The 19,560-nt window shown below is 40.0% G+C and overlaps 2 protein-coding genes across 5 annotated transcripts in view; one reads left to right on the top strand and one right to left on the bottom strand.

Moving 5' to 3' along the window:
• The window catches only part of LOC107036520 (partitioning defective 3 homolog), a 23,567-nt gene extending 9,931 nt beyond the window's left edge, over window positions 1-13,636 (top strand). The window contains exons 2-5 of one of the 2 annotated variants that reach the window (XM_015254545.1): window positions 9,090-9,208; window positions 10,569-12,452; window positions 12,543-12,741; window positions 13,452-13,636. In XM_015254545.1, coding sequence (XP_015110031.1) covers window positions 9,091-9,208; window positions 10,569-12,452; window positions 12,543-12,741; window positions 13,452-13,500 — 2,250 coding nt within the window. In that variant the 5' untranslated portion in view covers window position 9,090 and the 3' untranslated portion in view covers window positions 13,501-13,636. Of the gene's footprint in view, window positions 1-9,089; window positions 9,209-10,269; window positions 10,348-10,568; window positions 12,453-12,542; window positions 12,742-13,451 lie in introns of those variants that run through there. The other variant, XM_015254554.1, reaches the window with a different exon arrangement.
• The window catches only part of LOC107036504 (protein scribble homolog), a 30,679-nt gene continuing 24,688 nt past the window's right edge, over window positions 13,570-19,560 (bottom strand). For all 3 annotated transcript variants that reach the window (XM_015254515.2, XM_015254524.2, XM_015254532.2), the window contains 4 exons: window positions 17,544-19,293; window positions 16,558-17,108; window positions 14,022-14,142; window positions 13,570-13,928 (listed from right to left, as the gene is read on the bottom strand). In XM_015254515.2, coding sequence (XP_015110001.1) covers window positions 13,892-13,928; window positions 14,022-14,142; window positions 16,558-17,108; window positions 17,544-19,293 — 2,459 coding nt within the window. In that variant the 3' untranslated portion in view covers window positions 13,570-13,891. The remainder of the gene's footprint in view (window positions 13,929-14,021; window positions 14,143-16,557; window positions 17,109-17,543; window positions 19,294-19,560) is intronic.

A 19,560-nucleotide genomic window follows, 5' to 3' on the forward strand; every position in this document is an offset into this window, starting at 1 on the left:
TATAAAAATACAACTGCGTGAAACACACAGTAGTATAAAAATACAACTGCGTGAAACACACAGTAGTATGAAACTTCAACTGCGTGAAATACACAGCAGTATGAAAATTCGGCTGCGTGAAACACACAAACTTCACGGATGCGTGGAGTGTATGGAGTGTACGGGAGTGATTCACGCAATGGTGCGAATAGTCACGGCCATTTTAGTTCAGGAATAAAACCCGGGATTTCCCCGTCTATCAAACAGACAGAGATTATTATATTCGGGGGTTCGAAGAGATGTGGCTCGATATCCCCCTCGAATCTTCGCTATGAACAAAAACAAACCCATCAATTACGGAACCCAGAGGAAAAATATTCCCGATGTCGTACTATTTCCAAGGTCACCCAGAGTCCAGTGAACAGTGTGTGATGAAAAGGCGAAAGAGAGGGCGCTGGCACTGGGATAATTCACGATGGCCGACGGTCATATTGTTTCAGGGTCCATAGTATCCAGCCAAGCTATATATACATTCGCGGGCGAAGGGATAACGTCCTTGAGTTAGCGTCCTTTATGCACGCACACAAGTATTAAATCTCTCAAGTGAATGTACTATGCGAGGAAAAGGCGTTACAGCCACCTGGGACGGTTTCATCTCCTATGGGGCTTTTCAATGTGTATGGGAGACCTCAACGCCGGGAGCATAGGAGCATGGCTATTCTGCCTATGGAATGTCTGGCATGTAGCTCATCAAAGGCTTCTACTAAATAAAAGGATCTCGGTGGCCTTGATAGTATGCTTTCGAATATATACGGTAATGTTTTTGTGTGAGCGTGCGTTGATGATGTAGCCAAAGGGGGAACAGCCTCGGCTACCTGTACGACCCGAACTGTTACAGGGGTCAGCTTTCTATTAAAAAAATGACTAGTGTTTTCCCATTTCTCTTCGTCCATCTTCTCTTGTGGGAGGCTTCCACAGCGGCTCAAGGGGAATTCTGGGATTTTGAAGAGATCATTTTCCCGTCAATCAATCAAGCGAGGGGAGGCTAGGCTGGGTCATTTTATTTAGGTGCGTACGGAGAAAAATTACAGGAGAAAATGTAATGAGAAATGATCTTCCCTGTAAATTTTGAAGATTTCAGAGAAACAAGTTTTGATTTCGAGGGCTATATCAGCCATTTTCAGGAAATCGCGGCTGTGAAATTCAGTGAGTAAAAAATTTTTTTCTCTGTGTTCAGGTAAAATTTGACCTTCCTGTGCAGGAGAAGATCCCGACTCTTCGTATTGTGATTTTTCACTGTCATGTAATATTTCCCCAGCGTCGCAATGGTCTACAAAGAAAAAATTACAGACTTTGCTCAGGTAATTTTCAATACCCACCGAACTCGAACGTCTGCTAAACGATATGTGGGAAACATTAACTCTAAATACCGCGATGTTTATCTTTCTTTGCGTCATTTTCATGAGCTTTCGAGAGATTACTATTGCAATGGAGATTGCACTTGGAGTACACTAATTTTTCAATTTCCCCGGAAGAATTTAATTGCATTTGCCCTTCATGTTCCAATTGAATTACCAGAAAATCAGTGGAATGCTTGGTTTGTTAACAACGAAATGGCCCGAAATTTTAGTGGAAGTGCCACTTAATCACTCAATTTGACATAGAAAACTCAGACAAAAATTCACAACACTGTGCAGGAATAATTTTCAAGCCTGTCAAACAAGTAGTGTTAACTATATCCGGGTGTACGGAGAGATTTGTCTCCACATAAGTTCTGAAATTGTAATTCACAATCTAATAACGGTAGTCATTGTATGATAGCGAAAGATTGATTTCAAAGAATGAGATTGATTCGGGGATTAGATCAAGGAATGCTTTTCCTTTCTTTAACTGTTACACAATTTGTCGAATAACAAGTGAATTTTTAAATGGGCTCAACTGGAAAGTAGAATTTATCAGGAAGGAAGTAACATCGAAACCCTCGACTTTTTGACCCTTATATTACACTTAAGAGGGCTTCCTACAACCCGGCCTGATTCGAAAAAATCATCTTCGAATTGAAATACCCATCCCCAATTGAGTATAGATTTTTATTTCTCGTGGATGCCTGGGAGAATTGAGCGATTGAAGAAAAATTACTTGTCTCAAGTAAATATGATTCAGATATTAGAAATTTTTTTCTCAGTAGACTACACCGCGTGCTCGTTCAATTCAGACAGAATTCTTACCAGGGTGCTGAAGCCGAGGAGGAAATTGATGATTTTGATGATGCCATGTTCCTCCAATCAATTATACCATTCGGTATTACGAAGACATTAGTTTGGCATTAGCCCACATACTACAATCTTGATTACAGCCGTAATTATATCATAATACTAGATTCTGAAATGAAGATTGATGGCCGCAGATGACGAAACACCTTCTACATTACTTATAACAGTTTTTTGAAAGTTCATTTGACTGTTATATAATGCACCCATTACACGTGAAATTCACTGGAGGATTATATGTAAAGTGGAATTGTCTAAGAAAATTTTCACGTCAGGCTGAAAATCCAGTGTAATTGTTCCCTTGAACTTTCAGACTTTCGTGTGAAACCGAAGAAAATTGCTTGAGATTTATATTCTGCATTGAAATCTGATTCAAGTGTAGCTGGAGGTGTATATTATTTTCGAATTTAGCATTGAATAAAATGGAATATTGCCGTTCCACTCAATTTTCCAGTGTAAAATCCTTCATTCTCAAGAACTCAATTATTCCTCCAATCCAATGTTTCTCGCCAGTTTACCGAAGCCTCAGATTTAAGTGTGAAATCTCCAAAGGTGCAATTTCAATGAGGAAGCGCTAGATTTTTCAGTTTACGTGAATAAAGGGTAGCTCACGGTTACACCTGCACGATTCCCTTATCGAGCCTAGGTATCGGGAGAAACAAGAAATCGATCGAGAGTCAAGGACGTTAACCCCGTGGCACTGCCATCCCTGAGATCCTTCGCTTCTTAGTTTATCTTTCCTTTTTATGATATTTGTTCTTGTGGCTAGTTCTATTTAGTTTTATGGAAGGCAAAATATGTCCACTTCCCGGGGGCACTGGATTCCATACTGTCTTCGTTAAATTCTCTGAGTCATGTTCGAACGATCCATCGATTAAATGGGACACTTAACCAGTGTCCGGTTGTCCCAGGTTTTCCAAGTTTTCTGAGATAACTCAGTAAACATCCTGCGATACTAGTTTTTTCTTCGTAAATGCAGGTTCCGCAAATATGGCTTAGAGAGATGAGGTCGAAGAAATTTCCTTATAGATAGAGAAAAAGATGTCAATCGGATAAAACTCGGGGAAAAGAATGAGGTGTCGATTAATTTTATGTGAGAGAAACTCTTTCAAATCCGAACAGTGAAGAAAATAACAGGAGCCAGTTAAATAGCGTCGGTTCAGGCTTTTATTTCTGAATCGAAGCCATTCGTCGACGAGAAAAATATTCCCGTTTGGTCGATACATCGACTGATACTGTGAAGTACATACTCGGGGAGAAATTTCATTACAATGTCTTTAAGGGCTTTATTTTTTTCATCGTGAATTCACAGATATCCAAATACCTCTTATAGATGAGTCGGGCCGACCTATCAATTGAAGGCTTTCAATCAGAAAATTTGACAATTAAGTAGTGTAAGGAAAATTTGTTATTATTTAGAAAATAATAATAATAATTTCTTGAAATTTCAGTGGGAATTTCCAGAAATTTTCAATCGTGAAGTTTAATTAATCAAATCATTCAATTTAATTAATTTAATTAATTAAATTAATTGAATTAATCAAATCGTTCAAGGGCTTCGATAACACCGAGGAGGTGCAACGAGTAATACTGTATGGAGTGCAATTGTCACTGAACAATCTAAAATGACCATTTTTCAATTTTCATGGCGTCAATGAAATCACCACCACCGCTTCCAATTTTAGCGAGTCTCAGTGTTACTTTTACTCCAAAATTTGGTAGATTTTAACATAAATATATTTCACTCCGCTCACACGATGGACTCGAACCCCACCGATTTTTTACTGCGAACCCTTCCAACGAAATGTTCTCAATGCGAAGCAACAAGTCACATTCCCACGAAGCGATTTTATGCACTCAAGACTGAAAAAAAAGATATAAAATTATAATATCCCCAGAAGTCCTTGAGGGAGATTGTGGTTAAATTACAGATAAATTCTCGTTTACACTGGAATGCATCAGAGGCAAAATGACGAACTAGCGAGCGCCACACGATTTGTCACCACTCCTCTCGCTGGCATACTCACGAGTGCAAAAGAAACAGAGTATCACGTGAATATTTCCGAATCCATAAATATAAATACACTGTAACCATACCGTAATGGCGAGTACGGAATTCCGACGTTAATTGCCCGACGTGTATTTTCTCCAACTTTTAATAAACCACGGGCACTTTTGCTCCCGCAGTGAAACACAACCATATCGCTATAACTAGCTGATCCGGTCTCTATGTTCGCGTGTCGTCTCCTCTCTGTACCAAAGGCAGAACTCGATTTGAATCTTGCCGCTCATGCCACGCGAATTATTTCTCAAAAATAGAATGACGAAAAAAGAAACAATTTATTGCAAATTGCTTGAAAATTAATGGCTACCATTATAATTATGCACTTGGTTTCTCACTTGATTGTGTGACTGGCACTCAAACTATTGCAGCTTCTTGAAATTTTCATTTTTAAAATTCCTGACAGCGCTCATAACAGGTCGAGGTTCAGTATTAAATTACCAAGATGACTTCATAATAAAAAAGAATATAATAATGATGAGACACTCGTTAGTTAGGTTAGTTGGGTTTCTCCTCGTATGGAGTGCAAAGTGTCCCCTCGGGGCACTAGACGTTAGTGGATCTTCGCGAGTCATGAAAAAGTCGCCTGTAATGCTGTGGCCATAATACACGATGAAACTGGAAAATAAAATTGATAATGTTAGCACCAAACCGGGGGAGATGATTATAAACTAATGATTAATTGAATGGTGGTGAAAGTGAAAGGGGAAAATTTATTAATTCAACGCTTTTATCAACATGGGAATAAATTTTATGGTCCACTCAGATGGAAGTTTCTTTAATTTCAATTGTTATTATTTCGATGTAGTAGGAAAGTGGACGGAATAACGAGGGACTTTATCTTCAACTGGGCTGTTAAGTTGTTCCAAGAAAATGAGCGATTCGAGAGAATGTATTCACAGTTAACGTGACTTCTATTTCTAATTAAACTGATGCCCTCGGCTTCCATTCCTCCGAAATAAATTCAGAGAGATATTTGTAATTATTTGAACGCATAGAAAAATTGAATTAGATAGTTTATGAAATTCTAATAGCGAATTATTACTTGAGGGTTATTTATTCTTCTTGGGTAGCAATTGTGTTTGAAGATCAGAATTTGATTTTCTATTCAAGGAAAAATTGATAATTCTAACACCAATCTGAGGAAGATGATTGGAACAATTAATGATTGAGTCAATGGAGGTGAAAGTGAAAGTGTGAAATTCATAAATTCAATGCATTTATCAACATAGAAATGAATTTTATGGTCTACTCAGATGGAAGTATCTTTAATTTTAATTATTATTATTTCAATGTAGTAGGAAAGTGGGCGGAATTACGAGGGACTTTATCACAACTGGATTTTTAAGTTCTTCCAAGAAAATGAGAGATGGTTTACGACATTGTATTCGCAGTTAATATTATGACTCAAATTCTCAATTAAGCTAATAAAAGTCGTTTAAGATAAGAATTTGATTTTTTCCATCCTCAGAGTAATTACTTCGGAATCGTAATAAATTTGTTTACGTATTTTTGGCCTTAAAAACGTCACCTTCACAATTCTCTCGCCGCAATACACGATAAAACTGACGACTAAAATTGATAATATCAGCACCAATCTGAGAGAAATGATTAGAAAAATTAATGATTAATTGAATCGAGGTGAAAGTGAAAGGAGGAAATTTATTAATATCACAGTGTTTTTATCCGCATGAAAATAAATTCTATGGTCCATTCAGACGGGAGTTTCTTTAATTTAAATTGTTATATGACGGAATTACGAGGGACTTTATCTCCAGCTGTAACTTTTTAGCTGTTCCAAGAAAATGAAAGATTATTTAAGACAATGTATTCACAGTTAACATGGCAGCTACTCAAATTAAACTGATGTCCTCGAATTCCATTCCTCCGAAGAAAAAATTCACAGAGATATTTGCAATAATTCTGACGAATTAAAAAAATGGAATCACATAGTTTATAAAATTCTAATTGCAAATTATTACTCCAGTGCAATTTATTATTCTTAGAAAGCAGCAGGAAGTCGTGCCAACATTACAAGTGACTCTATACCTCCACTTTTATCTCATATTTTTTACTCCCCGACGAATTAAGTTAAACGGTATTCAGAGTATTTCTTATTGTACTCTGGTATGAATAAAGTAGCTGCACTCCCGCTTATTTTCCCTTTGCGCAATAGATGTCCAAGGCATTCTCCATCTGTTCTTATCCCCTTATTTCTTTTTTTTGCCGTTGGAAATTCACAAACGGATCGCTTGGAATTGACATTAGTCTCCTCTCCCACGGCAATTTTCGTTCTTAACGACTATTGGCTCTTAGAAAACGTGGCCGGTATAAAAATCAAAGGCTCAATTGGATATCGCCAGTCAATTAAATCGAGGGGGAAAAATGGCCAGATGGGAAATCAAATCGAATCGTTTAATTCCTCCATGGACTTATTTGATTTAGTGAAAGTTGTCAAATTCGTTTTAGACGTCTGCGATAGCTGGTGTTAATGACAAGACAGCGAGGTCTAGCTCGTGAATTTAACCGCACGGTGAAAGTTCTGCGTAGTTTCAATTCCAAATGCCACGCGTCCAACTCGTATGTTATCGGCGAGGGAAATTCTACCGATTTTTCCTTCCACTTTAATCTTTCATCTTTTGTTTATCGCTTTTTTTCCCAGAGTGCGGATACAGGCGCAGCCGGGCACTACAGGTTCCGTGCTGTGCGCTAGGCGTAATGACTGCCCCTGGGCATATAACACTTCGTGCGCTTCTTTTCAACTGCCATACTCAAAGTGATTAACACTGGCGGGATAAATTATACACTCACGAGCCTCTGCGACATGTTGAAATCCATAAGACACAGAACTTGGCTTTTTTTCATACCTCGGGTGTCGCAAGGAGAGGTCAAGCGCCTCGGTTAATTCTGGGTAATTTTTTTTCTCTTGCTTCATTTATTAGTTCATTTGGCTTCGTTTCTTTTGAAGTTTGCAGACACAAGGTGAACTCAACACCTGCTCCCATTGTTTAGAGTCGGGCAGGATATGAGACACTGGTTGGTAAAAAATTTGAGACTGCAGAGGAGTTGGGAAAAGCCGGAAACCGAATTCGCTGAAAGGGAGTAAATACGGTTTTTAGTGGCAATTATGTTTTTAATAATTCGGATAATCAGTGGTTTGAGTACGATAATTGGTATTATTCCGTCAAGGTGTTATTTTGTATTTTCACGGGGTTTAACCCACTGGAAATTTCGTAACACTCAATTCTGAAATGAGAGACTGTGCCTGGAGAAAAATCAAGGCTTTTCAACAATCTCAGAAATTACGAATATTTTTTCTGTGGCTGTCGGCAATAAATTATGAAAAAAATATTTCATTCCTCGGAGGGAATCCACTATCGATCGACCATGAACTTTTATACCATACCATATTCCCATACGTCTACCCATCGGCATTTTATCATTGATCAGACATTCCACGATGCTTAAATTTATTTAAAACACCGGCTGGACTGCTTGAAAAATGTATAATTGATGAAAAGTGAAAACGTGGGGGCCGTGGAATAATCGGGCCCAGTGTGTCTGGCATACTTTACTTGCAGCGGTGAAAGTAACCCAAAACTGTCGATAGTCCTTCCCTTTATATCTCACTTACATCAGTGTAATCGTTGCCACCCATCGTAATAATTTGCGTAACGGGATCGTGGTAAATGCATTGAATAAAGGAAAAAGGTTGTTCTCGGCTTTAAAGGGGTTCTTTAGAATGTAATTATGAGTGTGAGTTACATTCATTAATATTTTTCCCACGATTTTTTACTATGACTGGTTTGCCTATGTTGTTAAGTGCTAAATGAGATCTCATTAATTACCGAATTATCTAGTTAATGAGTGAATTTAGGAAAAATATCAAACTTTTTGCAAAAAATATTCTCAACTACTTATAAAGACTTAAATTTTTTTCTCTGAAACAATTTATGATTGAAATACATATGTTTGGCTTACACATTTTTTGATTTGACTATTAGAAGGGTTCGACCCTTTGCCAATCGAACTTCATAATGGGATGATGAGAAAAAATATAAAGGAACTTTCCTTTTTTCTGAAATATTTTGTCAGTTACAAAAAAAGATTTCGACAATTCTTCCCTGAAATCACTCGTTCTAAAACAATATCACATTTTTTGCTAAATTATTTTCGACTTTTGGCGTTTTGAAACTTCACTCTTGAAATAATTAGCAGGCATTGTTGACGCAATATTCACGTCGTTTTTCATACACTCTGATGAATCCCACTCACGTAGATTTCTTTCATGAATTTCTCTCATGATAGGTTCCAACCAATAGTGAAATAGTGAATCACGTGTTCTAAATTGTCGAGTACTCTTATTATTCTTTGTATTCATACGAAAAACTCTTAAGAAACATTAAAGAAAGATGTTTTGATAATTTTACCCTCTCGACCACTGGAAATCGGAACGATTCCGTATGAAATCAAAAATTAAATTCGACTTATGACGTTTTACAACTTGGCTATTGGACTAATTTGTTCCATTGATAATCAGCAGTCAAAATGAAGTAACACCCACGTCGTTTGTTACGCACTCTGAATCACAGAAGAAAGGGGAGAGACTTCTCAATGCTCTGACCTTGATTTCCACGCTCAGACCTCTGAAATAACCGGAAAGAGGAGTGTTACGTGGATCGTATGGAAGTCAATTAACTTAAGAAAGAAAGAAAAAACGAAGTGCAGTACGAAAGGGAAGTTGAGAGTGATTCTCTTGTTTCATTCATTTATTTCAGGATGCGTTGGTTTAAGGGCAACGCCGAGGCACCGAGACTACTCAGCCTTAGTCCACTGCGTGGCGATGACGACATCGAGGGTGAATCGCTGCACTTCCACGGGACAGCAGGAACACGAGGTGAGAGACACAATCATTGACTAAATTTAGATTGCTCGGAGGAAAAGTCACTGGATTACTCAACATTTCTGAATATTTATTTATCTCAATTTGTGCCCACATAAATGCGGTTTTTAGAGCTAAAAACGAAGCACACGATGAGTCAGCAGGCGAGTAAACATATTCAAGCAAACCAATCAGAATAAATGACGACGATATCGCATAAATTCTCAACAAAAATTGAAACCCAAAAAGAAATTCAAATCAGGTATTCTCTTTCATTCATATTTGAAGCAATTTGAATGCATTCCCAAGTAGAAAAACACGCAACCAAGACTTTAATACTTATTTATATAACGTGAATGGATCATTCGTTATTTCACTTTATATCCAAATGTTAGTTTCTCAGATTGAAACCAAGTCAAATGGATTTTTCGATAAACCACGATTTCACCTTTCACTCTTACAACTTGTCCAAAAGTCGACTCAGTCGATAAATCTCCCTGAAAAAAATGTACTAGAAAATTGCAAAATATCCATCAACATCTCCCAGTATGCAAATAACATTAAGTAGTTTAGCACATCTCATAAACCGTATCTCGCCTCGGAGACCAGTCGAGCGCTATCCTACGAATAACATCTCAAGTTTCGAAATGTCATGATTCCCCCCTGGGAATCGAAATTCGATTCAAAGTCCATGAGAGTTTACACTCGATCCCCTCTCCAATCCAACCGATTCGTTCCACACGCATTCAAAAAAAAAAAACCTCCCCATTCATAACTACGATATTCACCTCCAGTGACTGAACTATAACGCAAAGAATGAGAATCATACGGGATGTCCAACATCCTGCGAGTGACTTTACGGTGCGTAAAAGCGCCTCACGAAAAGATTGTACAAATGTACGTCATGCTTCACGGAAACCACACCGTGTAAGACTCAGTGTAACTCATCGTATCGTCCACCGTCTGTCGTTGGACATTTTTTCATTCGCTCGCGTGCGTCCCCAGCGAACGGATCTCCTTCTCTATTGAGAGTAAGAAACAAAAGTTTGGGTCGTTAAAGTACTTAGAAAAAATCTAATAAAATTAACTGTTAATGCCGCCGAACGGAACCATCAACGCGGAAGTATTCTCAACGAGGATGGGATTTCTCAAGTGTAAGAATCATTCTCTTTTCTCAGATCGGATATAATCGAGTTACGCTCGGCCGCTCTGATTTTTCAAGATTTTCATACTTGAATGAGCACAAATGTTTCACCATCATCGATACAGCTACAACAATTCTATCGTTTGACTTTTATCCCAGACAATTTCTGGCATTACATTCCATTAAAATTTTTTATCACCACTGATTACTGACTATTGATTCTTTTTACAGACATGTCTCCAGTTCGATGGTCACGTAGGAAGTCCTCGGGCTCCGAGTCAGAGAGAAACTGCTACAACGTACAAACGTCCCAGGTGACAACGGAGAAGTGTCCAAGCAAGAAGGACAAGAAGAAAATTCAAGAGGAACGTAGGAGATCATGCGAGAAGAGAAATCCACTGTTGGACAGGGTCAAGAATACCAGACTGAGTTTCTTCAAGGACAAATTGCCGGATGATGACTTTGAGGAAGATGAAAAGTCTCACTTTCGATCAATGTGCGACCTTGACAAACGCAACTTGATGAGAAGTGACTTCAGAAGATCGGTGTGTGAGATTGATTTGAAAAAAATAACGGAGGAGGAGAAGACGCAGGCTAAGAGAAAAAGAAGATCAAAGTCGCATACCCGAGTGCCTTCCCGTAAGAATCTAGACGAGAGATTCAGCTTTTTGGGTTTCGGCTCCTCCCCATCGCCGAAATCCTGCTGGTCCAAGGAGGACTCGGAGAGTCCGAGAGCGAGGAAAAGTTTTCACGGACACAAGAGTCCGTCAGATATCTGTGAACCCCGCGCAACAATGGACCTGATAGAGACAGAAGAATCCGAGCCCCAACTGGAAGGATCCCAGTTTGACAGTGTAACGCCATCGAGCTGCTTGGCAGCTAAATTCCGAGCGATGCAGGATCGTTACCTGAAGTCCTCGACCAACAGATTGATAGCAAAAATCTACAGACGAGATGGTAAAGACAGAGATAAACGTAGGCTCCGTAGTTTCTCTTATGGAACCCTACCGGGCTTGGATGAACTACGTACAAATCCACTGTTCGAAGATCAAGATCAGGACGATAATGACTCTGGTATTCTCGATAATGGTTCGGCAACGAGTTCGCTCCTCGACGATAGATGCAGCAGTGGAGCTTCTGGCCTGATCACAAACATGACCAGTGATTCGTTGCCCCCGCAGCTACCACCGAGAAAGCCAACGTCATCCATCACAGATTTAACTCGTGGTACACAGGGATACCTGGGCACAAGTCCAGATCTAGAGACGCCAATCGTTAGAAAATCGAGCACTGATTTATCTAAGCATCATGCAAGGATGATGGTGCATAATGCGTGCTTGGGAATTGAAAAGAATCCTTTGGCTTGTCTCAGCCAAGCGACTAATGATGAAGTCATTCAGCATGTGGAGACGAGGGAGGATTCATCGAGGCTGAAAGAGGATAGGAAGAGTAAACGCTTGTCTGTGGTGAGGTCTCGGTCCTACACCACTGAGACTATGGTGGTGAAACTTCCTAGGGAGACTGTGGACCAATCTCTGGGAATTTTCATCGCGAAAACTGCGGAGAGCAGTCCTGGGTATCTCGTGGCGCACGTGGTGCCGAATGGACTTGCTGATAAGGAAGGAACCTTGAAGATTGGGGATGAGATTTTGATAGTCAACGGTAAGAGGCTCAGGGGGCTGGACATGGGGGAGGCTAGGAAGGCGCTTGGCAGCGGGAGTGCTCCCGGGGAAGTGGATATTGTCATATCCAGGTACACGAGTATCGATCCCCCGAAAAGATTGAAAGAGAGCAGCGTAGATTACGAGAATGTCAGCATGGAGCAGGGACACGGGGTGATTGTGGAGAATGCAAGCTCGCCAAAGTCTCACTTCAGGAAACATCACTCCAGGCATCATCGGGATAGGAAGAGTGGTTCGAATCGCTCCATCTCTCCTGAGAAGAGCAGTTCGATCGAGGGAACACCACCAACGGTTTCGAATTTTTGCACTCTCCCACGAAGACCACGCAGCTCGGCGTCTTCGTTTCACACGGTTGTCTTTGAAAAAGGCCCTGGTAAAAAATCTCTGGGCTTCACCATAGTCGGGGGAAGGGACAGCCCCAAAGGAAGCATCGGTATGTTTTTATCGGAAATTGTTTTTTTCGTCGCAGTTCTTTGGGCTTGTTCGATGGGATTTCAAGAATTTTTGGCAATTATTTTTGCAGGCATCTTCATTAAGTCAGTATTGCCCGGTGGCCAGGCTGCTGAGGATGGACGATTGCGGGCGGGGGATGAAATTCTGGCGGTCAATGGACAGGTTTCTCACGATCTCACGCATCGCGAAGCTGTACAATTGTTCCGCAGCATCAAGAGTGGTCCACTTGCACTGCATTTGTGTAGGAGAGTCAAGCAACGGGATGTTCAGTAAGATTTGGTTTTATGGGTTTATCGGAGAGGAAAATATGAGATGGAATGGTCAAATCCATGGAGATAGCTTTCTATGGCGAAACAATAGCACTGGAATTTGAGAATTTCGTACGGCTTATTGCACACATATCTCAAGAAGTCGTTTTTTCAGAGAGAAATAGCAGAGGGTCTTTTCTTGCTTTGAGAAATGCTTTACGAGAAAGGTCTATAAAGGCCGATGAATCAATAAACAAAGGCATCTCAGAAAATTCCTTAAGAGAGGAAAATATCTTATACTTTGGAACGAAACTGGTTTGTCTCGAAATTTCTGCCAAAACTTGCTGTTTTCAAAATTACATGGCTTTTTCTTCGATTGTGCCCAATTTCACATCATCCGTATGTTACGTTACATTCTGTATGTTACGATAATAACGTATACTGTCCATACACCTGTCAAAAGAATGAACACGTAAGTGTTTACACGAGTTCTAACTCGAATTCTGGGAATAGAATAGTTTATTTCAGAATTTTGAGACATTTTCGTTCAGAAAAATTATCTGAGATGGCTTTGTGTAATTAAGATCGGTTGACCTGAAGCCAGTTGTGGAATAATATACACATCCACTCAATTCTCGTCAATTTGATCATTCTCCGTCACATGCTCCTTATTTGTAATTAATCATTAGAGTGAAGATTTGGTTGATTCTTATGATTTCCCTCTGTTTCAGGATCACCAAGGCCAAATCCTGTGCGGATCTTCTCCTAGTTGACTCTTAATTCAATTATTCGAGATTACGGAGATAAAGAAAGTTATAACAAAATTGTAAATACTGTACATTTGCCGAATTCATCGGATATGTTATTTAATGTGAAATATATTATAGATAATTATTGGAATTCTACAAAATTACAATTATTTATTTATTTATTTCTCTGGAACTATTGTTGAAAGCTGATATAGTGATCTCGCTTCTTAACGTTTTTGTATAAAATCTTAGAAAATAAGTTAAAAAGGATTCGTAAAAACGAGAACGATTTAAACAATACTTATGGACGAAATAAATTAAATGCAACAAATATGAAGATCCGTTTTTTTTTTAATGAGACTAGAGTCTAAAACTTGTCAGCACTTCCGGTGGGTGTTTCTTTTTCTATTGTCGATAGTTTGCTAGTACGGCGCTGATTTCAATGCAGTCTTTGGATACCTGAAATATAAAGAACTAGAATTAGTAAATAAGTCGCAAATAATTGAAAACAAATCTCTGTAAAAAAAACTCCAAAAGAACTAAAAAAAATACCTATGCCTCCTAGCGATTTCCAGCTCCACTACTCCTTCTCTAACAGCCTTGAACAACTCAATAACTTCCTGATGCGTGCACCCCCGCAACTGTTTGCCATTGAGACTGAGAATTTCATCTCCTGAAAGCAAGAAAAACACCCACATAAGCAATTTAGTAAAATAACCAGACAAGATATTCTTATCAAATTAGTCCCCAACCCCATCCCATTACTCACACAAATATTTACGTCACCCATTAAATCTACCCGACAAATATGTACCCTGTGATCCATCAAAGTCCTCGTGCTGTAATAAAAACGAGGGAAAAAAATCAACAGTGAGGGGAAAAAGTCAGAAGAAGAGAAAAAACCGACACCGTACGCACATTCCCCCCCTCGTCTCTCTGGTATCTTTCATGAGATGTTTGCAAGGGTCTTCGGATACTCAACGGGTCCCTGCACCGTGCGTTTCTAGGTAGCTCTTATCGTTGGGTACTTGCCCAACGAGCGCCCGTTACAGAAGCATGCAGCAAGGCTCGAAGGCACGAGGAAACTGCTCTCGGTTTATTCGCAAAACCGTCGTAAAAACACGAGGCCTGTTGACGGTTGAAACACGAAACTGACCGCATCAACTCTCCCATCCTCGCAAAAAAAACGGCTTTTCCAGGCTCTGGATCAACGGACAGAGGTCTCGTCGAGGGGGAAGGAGGAAAAAATGTAAATGAAAAATAAAACCACCACAAGGGGTAAAAGAGGGGGCCTTGTAAGAGGTCAATGAGGCAAAGACCGTATTACCGATCAGTATGCATTTCATACCGTCCACAAACAAGTCAGTGTTGGTGAACTTAAAAGATCTGTTTTACACCGTAAAACATCGAGAGGTGGGAAAAAAGAAGGCGTATGAAATAAAATGACCCAGCCAAAAATGTTTATGATGCTTGTCTCGTTCCCCATGTTTCGGATTAACGATTCTGGGTATGTTCAACTGGGTGTTTGAGTGTGAATACGCGAATGCTACGTGCCTGGATTTTGCCTCGAGCCTTTGTCAGACTTAGAGATGTGCCCACGAATAAAACTGAAGACCGTTCCTCTCATTTATTCTCTCTCCCCATCCTCTTTTCATGTACAATTCACGTTTTATTTGCACCTCTTTTCCCATTCTTCGTTTCACTTCATTGATCAGTCCATCCACTTGAATCGCTCTCAATGCGGAAGAATCCTCGAAACAGTAATCCATCGCGTGCCAATAATGCAATAGCGAAGTAAGAAATCTCCTTAAGGCAGATGATTGGCTATTTCTACCGGCTTGATACAAACGTGTAATTTAATAGTTGGGAGTTGTCAGTTTAAACTATCAGTAAGTTAGTCGTATCTCGAGTGTCTGGTTAATTCTATTTCTCTAGTTTTTCAGGTTCGTCACGTTAGGAGAATTTGCTCGTCGTGCTCTATTAACCGCAATGCGACTGACATATGATTTTGATTTTTTGCTTCCGAATGGAAGCACTGTATTCGTCAAATCTGAAGTTTCCATTTTTTTGGGTGACGATGACTAATTTTGGTCTCAGGAGTTCGAATATGCTGTTTTTAGATCATGTCCGTATGTATGTGTGTACGTGAGATTTTTTTCAAATTTAGTTTTTCAACGATCATTCAAAAAATAATCTTCGCAATCTTTTCAATTATGGCTTAAAATATTCGTTTGGATATTATTTCAGTTAAGTTCGAAAATAGTGGCGATCGCATCATTTTGCTTTGAGATTATAGTCTTAAAAAACATTTAATCGAGGTTTAATCATGGTTTAGTCGGGATTTAGTTGGAGGTTAATTAGGGTGTAGTCGGCATCTGATTGATGTTTAACCAGGGCATATCGAGCTTGTGTTAGACATTTGGAATACTTAGGATCATATTAAGGATGTTCGACACCCTTTTAGCCAAAATTGACGTTGTTTTCATTTTTCTGGCAAATTATCGATGGGAGTGACGTGAAAAAATTTAACGATTTTGTGGTTTGTCATTCTTTAATGGCTCACGAAGTTGCGCAATGGTGCGATAATTTTCATGCGTTTTTTCTACAGTTTTGTGATTCTTTTTAAAAGTTTAGAGAAAACGCAGGAAAATGTTCGCACCACCTTAAAATTTCGTCAGTCATTAAATAATGACAAACCGCAAAAACGTTATATTTTTTCACGTCAATTCCGTCATAAGTTTGCCAGAAAAATTAAAAAAACGTGAATTTTGGCAGAAAGGGTGTAGAACATCCTTAAGCTTTCATGGCTGGTATATCTTCTTCCCCAATTTACCGCTCGGAAGCGAATTACTAATTTTTAGCAAAAAACTATACTTGATTTAGACCTGTGCAATGTGCCACTTGTTTAAATATTATTTAGAAGTTTCAAGGGGAGACCCACTCCAATTTTGAATGTTCTGTAATCAAAATGTGACCTTGACAGGATTTTTTCCGTGGGTGCCGTCACTCGGATGAATTTTATTGGTTGTAAACCAATATGATTGGAATGATTTCATGTGAATGTTAAGTTATTCTATTGAATTTTTACCTTGGAAAAGAGCCTTGGAGGAGTCCGCCTGCCCTCCAGGAAACACTCGCCTCACAAAAATTCCCATCTCTCCCCTCGGGCTGTCCCTACCGCCAACAACGCTGAACCCGAGACTCGGCTTTCCAATACCCTTCTCGAATCTCGCAACATGTCTCGTCAAGTACTGGTCAGCATCCGGTGTAGGTTCAACTGGATCCTTTCTAGTCTTCGTAACACACGTTAATGGAAGATAATTTGGCCGTTTCCTCTGCAAACTATCCACCTGGTTATCCACCTCCACTCGATCACCCGATACATCACACTGCCTCTGATTATCCATTTGTGATGCATTTGAGAGATTCTTGGCATTCTCAAGGTGTTCGTACTCCTTGGGGATGGCTGTTGTCTCTGTGTATCCCTCGGGTACGGTTTCCTCGTAGGCCGTAGTCAGTCGCACCTTATTACCCGTAAATGACTTCAGGAATTCCTGTACTTCCTCGAGGGTTTTCAGTGTTCGCAATTCTTTACCTTCTACTTCGACTATTTCATCGCCTAAACGTAATCTTCCATCCCTAGAAATCAATTTTACGGTAAGAAAACGTGAAGTTGAACAGTAAAATATCAATTTTGGGGAATGAGATAGATCTATTCAATTTCACAATTCATAAGCCTTTGATGAATATCTTTGAAGTCGAGGAAAATAGCGATATTTCGCTAAGAAGTATATTATAGAGAATACTGAGAGCTACGCTGAGCGGAAAAAATGAACTCAGAACATCGCAGAAATTGGAAGATTCATCGGAAAAGAATGAGTGATTCGCAAAATAACTCTTTCGAGTTTGTTACAATCAATCATCGAATATCGTAATAGATGCGTAATTTACCACAAACCCAAACCGGTTAATTTGCAAATTATTGTTTCTGTCTTTGCGCGCCCAACGGAGTGATAAAAATGAAGAAGTAATCTCAAAACGAAAAATGGATTTTAGCAGTAAAAATAATCTCACCTGTGTGCAATTCCATCATTCTCCAACTGCACAACAATATACTTCATCTCTCCCACATTTTGCTGAGCCAATCTAATCCCCAGACTATCCTTCCCATCCCTCCTCGCCAACTGCACCACTCGACATCTCCTAACCCTCCTCGGTGGTTGAATAATGTCACTCAGAAATCTCGTTTTATCCTGCTGGAGTCTAACGCGATGAGGCGGTGTACAATCCACCTGCTGCTCTATCTTAATACTCTGCACGCTATCCGAGCACAATGATAATCGATTTGACGGGGTATCATCGTACGAGCCCTGATGAATGCTCGGCAATAGTCTGCCAGATGTGCTCTGATGCCACCTGAGGCCATCTATCCCCTCATTCATATCAGACGCACTCCTTACGGGTTTAATCATCTTAACACTAAGATTGCTCGTCACATCGCGGCACTCGCTCGGCGTTGAGCTCCTCATCGGTTTCTCAAGCTCCGAATCAATAACACTACTCGTGTCAGAGCTATCTGTACACTTCAAGCTAAGTGTTTCATTTTCGAAGGTTGCAGTGGATTCACCCCTACCTCCACCATCCGAATCATAACCCGACTCATTAGAACTCACGTAATGAGATGACAGTCTTTGTTCAGGACAGGGGGCTGAGTTGCGCCGGTGATTCCTCAATGTCGCTATGACATCCAGCTCTGCCCCCAAGGAAGACGTCTCCGATAATCTGTAACTATCGATTTGCGTGTAGTCTGAGGTCTCTTGACTCGATTCAGTGAGCGTCGGCTGGACGGTTCTTGGTGGACGCATAAATGGACTGTAGCATCTCTCCTCACGTTTCAACGTGTCCTCCATTCGCTCTAGGTTACTCGGATTGAGACTGTACCTGTCTGGGTCACATTTGCTGAGACTACTGGAGGCCCTACCACCTCTATACTCAGCGTATGAATTCCGGCTGAATCTAGGTGTTTGAGGATTATCCCCGCTCGAGTGTTTACTCCGTCGTCTGCCCAGGGTCGTTGTACCATCGAAGGACTCATCGATTTTTAAAACTGGAAAATGCTCCTCAGAGGTGGCTTTGAACAGACGATCCTCCTTCGTCTGAGGAGGACCATTTCGCTCTTCTGGTAGGACGGACAATTTTGAACGCAAAAAGGCATACGGAAAGTTGCATCTCTTTGTTTCCTTGAAGTCACAGCTACTCGACTTTCTCAGCGCATCATTTCGCGTATCGTTGAAGTCGCAAGCACCAAAACCCGACGACGATGATCTTCTCGATGATGAGGTCATCGATATCCCCTCGAATACATCATCATCGTGATTATCCACGAGATTATCGCAGGACATTGTCTTGTCTTTCCTGTGAGCAATCTGAAGATCAATTCCCTCCGAGGGATCGTCACCTTTAACATAAGTTGGGCTTGTATTCAATTGTGATGTACTGCAGCTTCTGAATAATGTCTCCTTATCCGTGGTTTTTAGTCTATCATCACAGTTGGAAGATCGTCTCATTGTTTTAGTGGAGTTCAACATTCCAGTTGAACCCATTCTGATGAAGAATGATTTGAACGGCGATGGTGATCGTCTCGACAACAATTTACCATCATTTTTACGATTCTCCGGGGATTTATCGGTATTATTGTTATTACTTTCGTGATTGTTATTGTTAACGGTGTCTTCACGTTCGAGTGCACAGATGGACTCTCTCGAGCCAACACGCCGGAAGGATTCGATTTTTTTGCTCATCCTTCGTCCCCACACACCCAAACCTGTAAAATAAGATATAAAACGTTAATAAAGATCAATTCGCACGAAATTTATAGGGTATAACGTATTAACTTCGTGTTAACAGAAATAAATACAAGATTGTCGGGTTAAATTATAGCTGCAATATCCGGTTGAAACATTCATTGCGAATGAGTAAAATAAAATTCCTCCTAAAAATTAAGGCTCCATTAAAAAAAACCCTCCTCGGCTCATCAACCCCACGAGAAAAAAAACTTCTCAAAGTTATCCGTAGTGTCGTAAAAATATTT

Source organism: Diachasma alloeum, unplaced genomic scaffold (genome assembly GCF_001412515.2).
Source record: "Diachasma alloeum isolate Michigan unplaced genomic scaffold, Dall2.0 Dall_scaffold_00176, whole genome shotgun sequence".
NCBI classification, from domain to species: domain Eukaryota; kingdom Metazoa; phylum Arthropoda; class Insecta; order Hymenoptera; family Braconidae; genus Diachasma; species Diachasma alloeum.